Consider the following 12,398-nt stretch of genomic DNA (forward strand, 5'->3'; position numbering starts at 1 on the left):
CAAAAGCTTTTAAATTTAAAATGCAAATTAGTTAATAATATAAAATATAAATGAAAATTAATTCAATCTAAACTTATGTTTACATAAAATTATAATTTAAATCTTTAAGAAAACATGGAAATGCTCTTATATATTATATAACATTTTTTTCATTTTTTTGTAATTTCTAAAAACAAAATTTTAAGTTGAATTGTTTAACAATTTGTTGTATTCATCCGAATAAAAAAGGAAAATAAGAAAATATTCATTTTGAAAGAATATTAGTTTAGGGATTATTTGGAGAACACTTTAATTTTCTAAAATCTATTTTAAAATTTCTCGATCCATGTTAATATTTTTTAGGATTTTAAAATTAATTAAACACTTTTTAATTTTCATAATCAAGTTTCAAAATATTGATATCTGTGAAAATGTTGAAGTTCCTATTTCATGGAAATATCAAAACTTTACGGAAGTTGATGGAAATGTATGAAAATTGTTGTGTAAAATTAAATAAAATCTGATTGTGGCTTAATTAGACTATAGTCGACCATTTTTAATCACTATTTCTATAACTAAGACAACATTTAGATGTATGTTGTAATTAAATAAGTTTCATCATTCGTTGGAAATGATATTACATTGTGATCAAGACTATAAAACAAAAAAGTTTCAAATACACATATTTATTATTTATTATTTCATACATTTAAATCTCAAATATTCGATATACATACTATAAAACAATATTACGTGCATACATCTATTAAAGATACACCATCTGCTATGGAGTTTTTCTAAACGTCAACAAGGTAATAATAATGGAGAAACTACCATACTTGAACTCTTCAATTAAACAAAAAAAAAACATGACATCGATTTGGATTCTGCTTTCAATATCACATTTTCAATTCGTACCGGAACGAGCTAGAGTCATCTATCTACCATCCGATGTGCTTTCATACTTTCTTTCTGACCTATCATAAATAAATTGCAATATGCAAGAAGAAGCCATCATAAGTTTTTACCTCTATTAAGCCCGAAGACTATGCAGAGAAACAATAGTGTTCATCCAACTAATTAACTACCTTCAATATGCAGCAAGAGAGACATGGTCAGTTATTGGAGGCCGATTCATTTATTAAACAGAATCAAAATGGTAATAATTGTATAGAAGTAGTTTTTAGTAATTAAAAGAAACTAAAATTTTCATAACGGTTTGCAAATAAAAACGTGTTATTGAACAAAAAAAACCATTTACAAAATACTTTCAAACTCAACCCAGTACGATACAAACAAGTAATGAGATTTCCTCGTGTTCAAAATGTTATAAACAGTAAATTTCAAGTCAGAGCAGGTGAGAGTTTTCCAAGTTCACATTCAAAGAAGTAAGAAAAATCAAAGTACAATCGCTTAGATACCTACCGTATGATAACAAATTTGTTAATTTCCTGACCACGATTTTCATTTTTCATAAAAATCAAATTTCAAAAACAAAAACATGTTTTTAAAAACTATTTTTTAGGCCCAGTTTGATAACCGTTTGATTTTTAGTTTTTGTTTTTGAAAAGTAAGCTTATTTCATTCACATTACTTATAATTATTTGTATATTTCTTAAGCATAATAGTTGAATTCTTAGCTAAATTTCAAAAATAAAAACAACTTTTTAAAAGTTACTTTTTTTATTCTCAAAATTTGGCTTGGTTTTTAAAACAATTGGTGAAAAGTATATAACAAAGAAAAAAATTTGGAAGTGGAAGTAGTGTCTATAGGCTTTATTTTCAAAAACAAAATGGTTACCTAATGGGGCCTTAGTTTTCAAATTTGGTTTGGTTTTTGAAAATATTGGCAGAAATTGAATAACGAAACAAAGAAATTTATGAATGAGAGAAGTGTTTATAAACTTAATTTTAAAAAAATCAAATAATTACCAAACGGAACCTTAGTAAATTGAATTTTATATCACTTTTTTTTAAATCTTCTGCTATCTAACAAAAACTTTGGACTTGCCTGTTGGAATTTTTAAATAAAACAAGGTATGCTGGATCTTCAGAGTTGAGCTTGAATAGCTCCTTAACAATGAAAGGACATGAAGAGGCGCTGAAATATTAGGAAGACAACAGTGTCAGTAATTAGAGATATTTGCGGAGCCATATTTCATGCTCAGGCAAGTTATAAGTATAAAGCATAAAAGTAGTTTACATGCTACCCAAAAAATAAATGATTTATAGTCATCACTTCAAGTAATGGATTGTGATACAACTGCTTCAATAAATCTTACAATTAGTCCTACCCTTAGTTCGAAGTATTTTTTATACTCAAAATTGGTCAAATAAATATTATTATTTATGTGCAAGAAAGGACACAATGTGAACATATATCCAAAATTCATATAAGGAGGCCATAGGAATTAAATATTTTTTTAAAAAAGTTGACAATAAATTAATGGTAAAATTCAGATATTAAGTAAATGGCCTAAAATGAAATGACAATTAAAGTAAAATGGAAATTTAACCTAAGAGCTTCTTGGAAATAGGCTGACCATCAATAGGAATGTGCCCACTGAGAGAGTGAGAAAGAGAAAAAAAAGAATAATGGTGCACTCCTTCCCCATTGCCTTGTTTTTTTTAATATCTTGCTAGTTATTACTAGTAGGAATAATTTTTGTAAACTTTGTTGATAGAGGTTGTGTGCCTCTTTCTTATTCTTTTCATTTTTCCTAAATGAAAGGCTTTTTCTGTTTCCTATCAAGAAAAAGAAAAAGAAAAAGAAAAAGATACAAACCAAAGGTCCAAGTGGACAAGAGAAATACAATCATTAAAACATTACATAACATCCATCCCTTGGTAAAAATTTAATTGATCTAACACATTTTCTTTACATCCTTGAAAGCATCGATGTCTTCTTGGCATCTTAATATTAATGAATGTAAGAATGCAATAATGCGTGTACATATATGGTGTACTTTGAACCAAAGAGAAATTTTGTTTGAACTTATTTTAAGAGAAGAAAGCTGATAAATGAACTTAAAAATATGATCGTCAGGGGAGAACGAAAATATCATTATTTCCTTGACAATGGCAGGTTCCAAATGGAATAAACACAGATGTGACTTATCCAACAAAAGTGACAGATTACCTCCCAAAGATTATGAATAGAACTATCCAAACGAGTGCAGTAAGCCACGATTCTTCTTTATAGAACATCCAGACCTAATTTCATATGGAAAGACATAATGTTATTCGGCTTTTGAATAATAACCGAGAAGTCATGAAAACAACAATCAAGAAGCTACTCCGATATTAAGTATTTACCAATTTACAAGTTATAAATAAGAGAGCAAAGAAGTAAAGTTTCGTCTAAATGTTAGGGTAAATGACAACAGTTGAAGCTAGGGGCTTTGTCAACAGCTTAGCAGGGAACCATCGTTTCTTGTCCTTCTTCCAAAAAGGGAAAAAGTTATATGGTTTGACTTTAATTCATTAGATATTTTCTTTCAGTTAGAAATAAACAATAGATTCTTCATTGATATAGAAAAGCCATGGATATCTATCTTGACAATATATTTTTTTTCCTCTTATCTTGGTGTAAATCATGCCCTTTGACTCCTTAGAGATATAACCTTGCTATTATATTCACTAATGAACTCTTTGAAGGAGAACATCCCTCAAAAGAAGGTTCACCCATGATAGCTTCTTCAGCTTTATTTGTAGATAACAGAAGAATCTTCTTTTGCCATTCATATATGTTGCCCCTACCCTTATGTATAAGTTTCGATTATGTCTAATTTTATGGTCCCGTTAAAAATCTAGGTTCATTGGCTAATCCAGGGATGCAAGAAGAACGAAACTTCTAGAGTGTGTGCCTCTACCAAAAAGGTGGTGCATCTAACCATCTAGAAGCAACAAGGGTAAATGATGAGGAATTTAAGACATACTGATAAAGCTGTGCCATTTATATAGAAATCAATCAGCGTGGTCACCACCCAGCTGCAAATGTGCCAACAGCTAGTTAACCTCTATAAGAACATAAATACTGCATAATATCGGTCAAAGAGGATATTCAATCACAACAAGAAAAAATGTAACGATTAATGCAGAATCTGTTCAAAGCAAAATTCAGCAATCGCATAGACAATGTAATATATCATATTGGTTAAATTATAAATTTAATCCTTGAACTTTCCAAATTGCAAATTTAGTCCTTGAACTTTGAATTTGTAAGGAATCTATTACACTCAAAATCCAAAATATTGGGACCAACTAGACACAAAATTGAAAGTTCTGAACAAACTTGTAATTTAGCCTTTATTTTAATATTTAGAAATCGTGTTTACAGTTAAGAACATAAGATCCAGTGAAAATTTAGGGTTTCATAGATGTAAAATTCAAATTTATATCTTTTATTGGAACAAGATACAGAAGGAAGAATGGTTTAGTAGGTGCACCAGGGTATCTCAACTAGGTTGGACACCCTCATCATAACCCAAACCCAATCTCGATTCATTGCCAAAAGGATAAGAAAGTATATGAGAGTCCATCAAAGGAGCTAAAGAAGAGCTCAAAAAAGGAAAATGTATGTCAAAATAGGAGGCCGGAGGAAAGCTAGTTTTCTTATTAAGAACGAAATCATGTTTCCTGCTTCATAAAAAAAAAAAAAAAGTAATAATAATAATAAAAGAAAAGGGGCGTAAGATTCTCTCTTAAGAATATCCAGGAAGTGCTATTCATGCTAGACAAATTATAGAAGAGCCCAGCCTTAAACTCCTTCAAACAAGACTAAAACAGTCGAAAGATCTTAGATTCCGCCACTACAAAAGAAGCTCATCTCAAAAGATCTTATTGATTCACCTCATGTACCTCACTGGTCACTCTCAAAATGTACAAGTATAACCAAGGGCATTGCTACAAAAGACAAGCACAGATATCACTGGCTACTCCCAGGATCCTTCATATAAGCCAAGATTTTGAGCTTTTAACAACAGAGGCAAGAGTCTCCAATAGGGAAGAGGTTATCTACTTCATTTGTGGCTGTCTATGTGTTTGCTCATTCAAAAACAATTTCAAGGACAGTTCTCTCATTCCGAGTATTTATTCCTCTTTTTAATCATCATAGGTAGGCAAGCTGACTGACACATATCTAGACTAGTACTGCCTCGTCATACAATTTACATTAGATCAGCCCAAGAGTGGCTAATGTGCCTACAGAGCTATTTCTTTGGACAGCCACTGATGAGAGGGAAAATTACGTGATAAAGCTACTGGTACCAAGTAAACTAAATTACGTGATAAAGCTCTACTGATAACAAGTAAACTCAAGGACAAAGTGAAAGAGAAGGAAATGGCAGAGATAATCACATGGTGATCACTAATCACTGAACCTTCATAGTATCTAACAAGTCAAGGAAAAGACATATACAACTTGTTCTCATTAATCAACTTGTGGTAGTTGTACTTCACACTAACAACTAACAAAAATATTTGCAATTAGGCAACCATTCTGCAAGGACACGAATAGTAGATAACTTTACTTTCCAAGGTTTAGATATCAACACCATTCTTTTTCTTCTTCTTCTTCTTCTTTTTCTTTTTAATTTTTTTTTTTCCTGTTCTTTTTCTCCTCCCTTAAATGAGAAAAACTCATTCCAAAGCATTAACACTTGAAAGGACAATCAAATTAAGGAAGAAATAAAAGCATAAATTACGGTGTATAAAGCTCCTTGTGAAAAGGTGAACCGTCGCTGAAAAGATAGGCCAAAGTTACCACCATCAAACAACCCATAGCACCAAAACCTATTTTTGCAATCATAATATTGGAGTGCTTCCTATGCTGCTGCACGCCATTCCTATATATATAAGCCAACAAGCAAATCATGCTTAAGAATAAGATACAGAATAATGAAGTTTCTCAAAGTCTAGAAGAAAGAATAACCATAACATCGCATAAAACTATTGGTAATGCATCAAGTCTAAGATGCAATAATATTACCTGTTGTGTGTGTGTGTGTGAGCCAAACCTAAGAGAGTCATAAAATGGAAACCACGAAAGTGATCTACAAGAAGGCAAACCCTTCCGATGTTACAGAATTACGAAAATAGCAGCAAGTCAAGCCATGCATAAGCTATCACCAAAACAAATCTGAGATGCTGAATTTATCTATCAACTGAGAGAATTAAAAAAAAAAAAAAAATTGTTTTATTCCATTTAATTACTTGACACCATGAAAAAACAAAAAAGAGTGGACTATAACTGTGCAGTAGAATAGTAAGGAAATACATGAAAAGAATTCCAAATATAAAGTATGACGGAACCTTAGAATCAACTATTTAAGAGACCTAAAACTCACAGTGCATACTTGTTTGGATCCTTAGTCAGAACATTGTACATAATATCTTCAAAGGATTCCTGAGACGATAATTGCCACAACTGCCAAAGAATGTAGGCACATGTAGCCACACTGAGGAAAATGATAGGAAAAGAAAAGTTAATCAGATCTAAGAATAAAATATCTGCATGTATTACCAATGAAAAAATGCTGCAACTTCTTAAGCCCATGCATGGAATAAATTTGATCTTAGTAACAAATAAGAGTTTGGAAATCAAAGTTCCTACAAAAAATTTAACGATAAAGTTATTCAAGAATTGGCTTTGAAAGAAAATGTGCATCACCGACATATATTCAGTATTAGTTGCAAATTTTCATCTTAAACACCTACTAAATTTGCGAACGAGAAAAAAAAGGAAAGAAAAAGAAGAAGAAGAGAGAGAGAAAGAAGAAGAAGAGAGAGAGAAAGAAGAAGAAAAAGAAGAAGAGAGGAAGGAAGGAAGAAACAGATAAATGCATGAGCAGAAAGAAATAATGGAACTGTAATTGGATTCTAAAAGTATAGATGAGAAGGCAAGAACATCAAATAAATAAAAATGTTTTAAGCAATTAAAATACCATCATCTTCTGAAATTTAGAGAATGGCAATAAAATATGTTGGAGATTTTCCCCATTCGTTAATGGAAATAAATAAAAATATTATTACCAATCGTCAATCGTCAAGATATATCTACCAAACTCCAACAAGAAAATTTGATCAGAAGAACTCACCAGTATTATTCACACTAATAGATCCTATGGTGAAACAAGCTTTAGGCTGGAAGGTGAGCTTGACAAGGATACAAAGTAATTACCTGCCAAGACATACAAGAAAAACTATCCAAATCGCTGCAGAAATCCAGTTTGATTCCTTATAGCAAACCCATGTCTGGTAAATTAAAAAATAGAGAATAAAAGTGAGAGAGAGAAGTTACCACGAATGCTTGAACAGAGATGTAACAATAGTTCTTTTGTCTGTAAATGATTCTGAAGTAGATGGCTGCCAATCCTTTGAGGATCGGATAGAAATTATAATTAATCTAACAATTTCATATGAGCTTTCCCCCCATAAAAATCAACATCAAAATCTCCAAAAAATAAACAAACCGAAACCTAGAATAGATTCTTAAATTACAGTGAAGAACTTTATAAAGCATCATGAACTGACCTCTGGGATTACTTAAAATTCAGACTTGCATGTTCATTTTCCCATCCTAGATCAAGATCATTGGCCAATTAAGTTACATTCGCATACCAATAGGAAAGAGAAGTAATGAGAGAAAGGGAAGAAGATAGAGGACATAGGGTTACTTTTGGTTCCTAATTGATGCAGGAAGAATGATTAGAAAAAAAGTAGGACAAATGAAAGAGAATGGCTACTGAGGAAGAACGGTAAGAAAAGAGCAGAGATCAATTTCATTACAATGATATGTCCACAAGAAAACTTGATATGAATCATGGCACCCTGATCGAGCATTACTAAGGTTGGTTCTTTCTACTCATTGAAGATTCTATCTACAAAAGAAGGGCAACGGGGGATATTAAAGTGGGTCTCACTAATACCATCTATGATAAAGTGAGGTTGTCTTTCTTTCCATCCGCCATATGGTTTCAACTTAAAGCCTTAAAGAAGAGAAAGGAAGGGGAGGAGCTGCTATCTATGTAGTTATGGTCTTTCTTGGCCGTTGTTCCAGTTGAGCACTCTCTTTTCTTTGTCAAATTCTGTCTTACCAAACAAGACTGGATCAAGAAGAGCATGCATGATGATTAAGCCTTGCATGTACCGCAAAATTGAGAATGATTTTGGGCGTGATCTCACCAGCATGGATGCATTTGTTCCCATCAGAACTTTGTAGTTGGGCATGCTTGGTGAAAGTAGTACTAAGTTGAGCAACCACATAGGAAGTCCTTGTGTTGTACTCTTTTGATGAAAATGGAGATTGATTCTACAATTCATGAATATTTGATAGTTTTTAATATCTATCGAATGTTACCCCTCTAGGCCATGTCAGAATAGGTATAGTCTTAACTTTTATATGGTTGACATATGGCACTTGATATTTAGTTTACGAAATATGTAGCTTAGAGTTTCATCTAGAGTTACATATAAGCCCAAAAGCCAAACAATTTTAGGGTTTCGCTAGGTTAGTCGAATGTCAGGGTTAATCATTCTTTGCAATCATTAGACTTGATTTGAATACAACTTATTTCTTCTGCCGTGAGAATGACACAACCTTTTCTCCAACTTTCTGTTCTAATAAATTACATGCCTAGAACATTCAAGTTGGTTTGACCCATCAACTTTTGGGTAAGGAACTATTTTTCTTATCAAATCTTTGATCGTCGAGGTGTCCATATCTGTCAATTCCATTGGATTGAAACTACATTGGTTTTGCGGTTTTTGATGGAGGTAAGTTAAGAATACTTGCTTCAATTTATCAAGGATTTCTTATCAAAACTTGTAAACATCAGATCAAAATACAATGAGTGGAAATAAACAGGGCTTTTGCCCTTACCTAAATGGTCTAGCAGGTTCATTCATGACACAAGAGGTTAAGCTACAGAAACAATTAAATGTAACCTGTACCCGAAGTCAAATATTTGTAAAATAGAAAATAGAATGAAAACTTAAATATTCCCTTACCGCAATAACTATGACATTGAAATAGAAATCAATTAATAATGCCACCATGAACCTGAAAAATATAAGCACAAACTTGAATGAAAAGGTCCAGATTTGTAGGAATAATAAATTAGAGAAAAATTAATCGGTCAACATCCCAAAGTAGTGATGTTCAAGGAATGTACACCAAATTAAACAAGTTTTCCTTGAGATTAACTTGCATACATAGGGTCCACAAAGAGAGCATGAGAATATTGTATCAATTAGTTAGCCAATGAGATGACGAACAATTAATAGTCTTCTTTATGTGAACTATATAATCAGAGCTTGGCTTTATATTATGTAAGTTCAAAACTGGGCAGTTTGAACAATCCTGACGTGTGTTCCAATAAGAGAAAACAAGAAAAAAACTCCCAACTGCATAAGTAGTAAATAGAATAATAATTCATGTAAATGACAAGCACCCCAAATATGACTCACCCAGAGAAATGACACATGTTTACTGTGATTGATAAGGGAAATTAAAACACTGCACGGATAGATCACTTTATTGTAATAGCTAATATTGCTTATGCAAAGATGCTCTCTCGGGGTAGTCTATCGTGATTGACTTGCAACATAATTGTCCTATGAACAATCGTGGTTTTGATCTTTTGAGAGGAATCGGATCCTCCTTCTACCATATATAATTGCTACAAGATTTATAATAGAAAATAAAATTAAGCTTCAATATAAATCCTAGGGAATTCACAATAATAAAGGCAAGATTCAAATCTTCTTTTTAGTACATACATAATCAATTTTAGTTTTATAATTTTTTAATATTTTAACTTGGTCATTTTCTTCACTTCAACAGTGATGAAGTGAAAATCTGAACCTTTGATACGCATATATATAGGTGTCAGAACTTTATATAAAATTTTGATACATCTGATAAAATTATTAGTCACCTAGTTCTGGTATCAAGTTGGAAAATGGTGATCAAATTCATGTTAAATACATAAAAGTCCCGCGAAAAACCAATCTGTATGGTTCAAAAACTCGGAGACCATAACAAATCGTTTCGGATTCCTGAAAAATCTTGCAAAAAAAGCTGAAATGCCATTTTGGACCCTAAAATTTGAGACTCACTTCATCTAAGTCCATGTAATTTAAAATGTTCAAACTTATGCTTTGTACCGTCTAAAAATATTAATCAGTTTGTAATTCAGGACACCTGCCAAACATTCCCAATATCATTAGACCTATGGATTGTCAGGATAGTTACTTATTTAACCACTATATTACTTCGATTCGACGCACGTTGGAGATTGAAATATACAGAAATGATCGCTAGATACATGGAACAGATCAATTGAAGCAGCTCGATTCTGAATCAATACAGAGATACGAAGAAGGATTCGGAATGATAAGAAAAAAAGTGAAAAATGCATAGTGGAGAAGAGAGAGTACCGTGAGAGATGTTCTGTGCGGAAAGGAGAGCCATGAGTGGCGATTGTGTAAACGAGAGTTGCAACCATTATTGAGGCCAATAGAAGGAACAGACTCCTCCATCCAATTACAGCTGAGCTCGCCATTGGAAACGAAGTGATACTGAAAGAGATTGGTGAGGAGAACGGTTGACAGTAGCCCAGTAGAAGGAGGAAAGAAAGTAAGTGGAGCAGCCGCAGGAAAAATTGACAAAAATAACCCTTTGAGTTCAATTTTGTATTTTTTTTGGCCTTTTTTGAAAAACAAGTTTTTTTACCTATTGATAATGAAAATGACGTAGGTAAGTATGGAAAACTTTGATTGTACCCTTACTCTTATGCTCCTTATAAATTCTTATTTTTAAATTTCAACAACCAATCTATTAAATTTATTCACAAAAAATTCTCCACCACAAAAAATTGATTCACAAAAAATTAATTCACAAGAAATTATCCACATTCCAATACAAAAGATTCTCCACCAAAATTGATTTTTTTACAACCTCACTAATAATTATCTTCACCAAATTATCTCCGAAACAAAAAGTCTTTCATCGAGTCTAAATTGTACTTCACGAAGTTGTAATTTTGTACACTCGGTAAGAAGATATGTATTTCATATTGTATGTATTCAATAGTTCGATAATTTTTTTTTTCAGGTTAGAATTCATTTGCTTGTATTTATGCTTACTTGATTATTTCTTTTCTTTTTTCTAATGTCATAAATCTCCTCCATTTGAAAGTTTTTTTAAAAAAAAAAAAATGAAAAAGATAGAAAAATAATTTTTTTTAAGATACCCGATCGGGCTTCACCCGGTACAAAGGAAATTTGTTGAAATCACCTGGCTAGGCTTCACCGGGTCTTCACCAGGCACAAAATAAATTGGTTGAAATCACCTGGTCGGGCGTCACTGGGTCTTCATCGGGTACGGGATAGCAGAACATGAGATAGGAACCAGGTATGAGATAGGAACCAGGTATGGGATAGGAACCAAGCTGAGAACATGGTATGGGGCTCGATTGAGGTAACTCTAGACTTGGTCGAGCGTATATGAAGTATATGTTTACTGTTTTTTGGCCCTGAGTTGTACCCGACCGGGTGAACAATGGGTAATTTTTTACTTTTTAGTTTTATTTTTTTATTTTACTTTTTCTTAACTACATTAGTACATTTTTGTTATAAATTGTCGGAAAATTCCTTGCATTTGGATTTTTTTTGTGACGTTTGGAATGAAAGGAAAAGGATTAAGAGTTGTGGGGTTTGACCTTGAGGGCGGAACGACGTAAAATGAATTCCTGACTGAAGTTTTAGGATAAGCGGTATAAATTCAGTTGAGTATAATCTTGTTATAAGATGTATACTTCAATTGAGATCCAAAGGCCTACGTCTGTAATTCAGAATTATGAAGATCTACACACATTCCTCATATGATAAGGGGTCTCAGTAATACCTCTTTAGTATCCACGTTTCCAAAGTGTTCAAGTAATCAAGGGTTTCATTCAGACAATTCATATATCTGACGAATTGAAGAAATCCCTTCAACATTTAGGCCACTACATTGCAAAATGGAGCCGGATTGTCCATTTTCTCCCATATATTTTAACTCATCACTTACTTCGTTGCCTAATAATTTGGCGACTTATAACTTAGGAGATGATGTAGACCAGAGTCCATATTAGATAAGGATGATGAAGAGGAACCAAGATTAATACCCACCATAGACCTCATGTAGAAGAACGAACAATCTAAGACTATGAAGGCTCGTCTCATGTTCCACATGCAACAGGTCGTGACTTGTCACATCCATCTAGTATCACAATCTTCATGCTAGGTCAGTCTTATTCTTTTGAAGATGTAGAATTATGTGATATATTTATATCTAAGAATGATTTAAAGATGTGGTTATCTATGTTAGTAATTTGAGGTAACTTTCAGTTTAGGGTGAAGAAATCGAACACAAC

General features: G+C 32.5%; 1 protein-coding gene across 4 annotated transcripts; it reads right to left on the bottom strand.

Moving 5' to 3' along the window:
- Positions 1–649: 649 nt before the first annotated feature.
- Positions 650–10,663, bottom strand: LOC120075632 (uncharacterized). 4 transcript variants are annotated; one of them, XM_039029206.2, is made up of 9 exons: positions 10,420–10,663; positions 8,989–9,040; positions 7,160–7,233; positions 6,327–6,437; positions 5,685–5,825; positions 3,918–3,969; positions 3,119–3,192; positions 1,991–2,080; positions 650–956 (listed from the first exon to the last, which is right to left on the bottom strand). In XM_039029206.2, the coding sequence occupies exons 1-9, from the start codon at positions 10,542–10,544 to the stop codon at positions 917–919; spliced, it is 759 nt and encodes a 252-aa protein (XP_038885134.1). In that variant the 5' UTR covers positions 10,545–10,663; the 3' UTR covers positions 650–916. The 4 variants fall into 4 exon arrangements, with proteins under 4 accessions (XP_038885134.1, XP_038885135.1, XP_090168846.1 ...); XM_039029207.2 differs by having other exon boundaries at positions 6,336–6,437; positions 10,420–10,649; XM_090312720.1 differs by having other exon boundaries at positions 650–1,067; positions 6,336–6,437; positions 10,420–10,649.
- Between the last annotated feature and the right edge of the window lie 1,735 nt (positions 10,664–12,398).

This window comes from Benincasa hispida, chromosome 4, assembly GCF_027475165.1.
Source record: "Benincasa hispida cultivar pf3 chromosome 4, pf3_genome.v1.1, whole genome shotgun sequence".
Taxonomy (NCBI): Eukaryota; Viridiplantae; Streptophyta; class Magnoliopsida; order Cucurbitales; family Cucurbitaceae; genus Benincasa; species Benincasa hispida.

Coding starts and splice junctions, on each gene's coding strand:
- LOC120075632 (XM_039029206.2), bottom strand. CDS start 10,544: ATGGCGAGCTCAGCTGTAATTGGATGGAGGAGTCTGTTCCTTCTATTG. Junction 6,438..7,159: donor TTTCTTGTATGTCTTGGCAG/GTAATTACTTTG, acceptor CATTTTCCTCAG/TGTGGCTACATGTGCCTACA. Junction 3,193..3,917: donor TAAATGGCACAGCTTTATCA/GTATGTCTTAAA, acceptor ATATGAAATTAG/GTCTGGATGTTCTATAAAGA.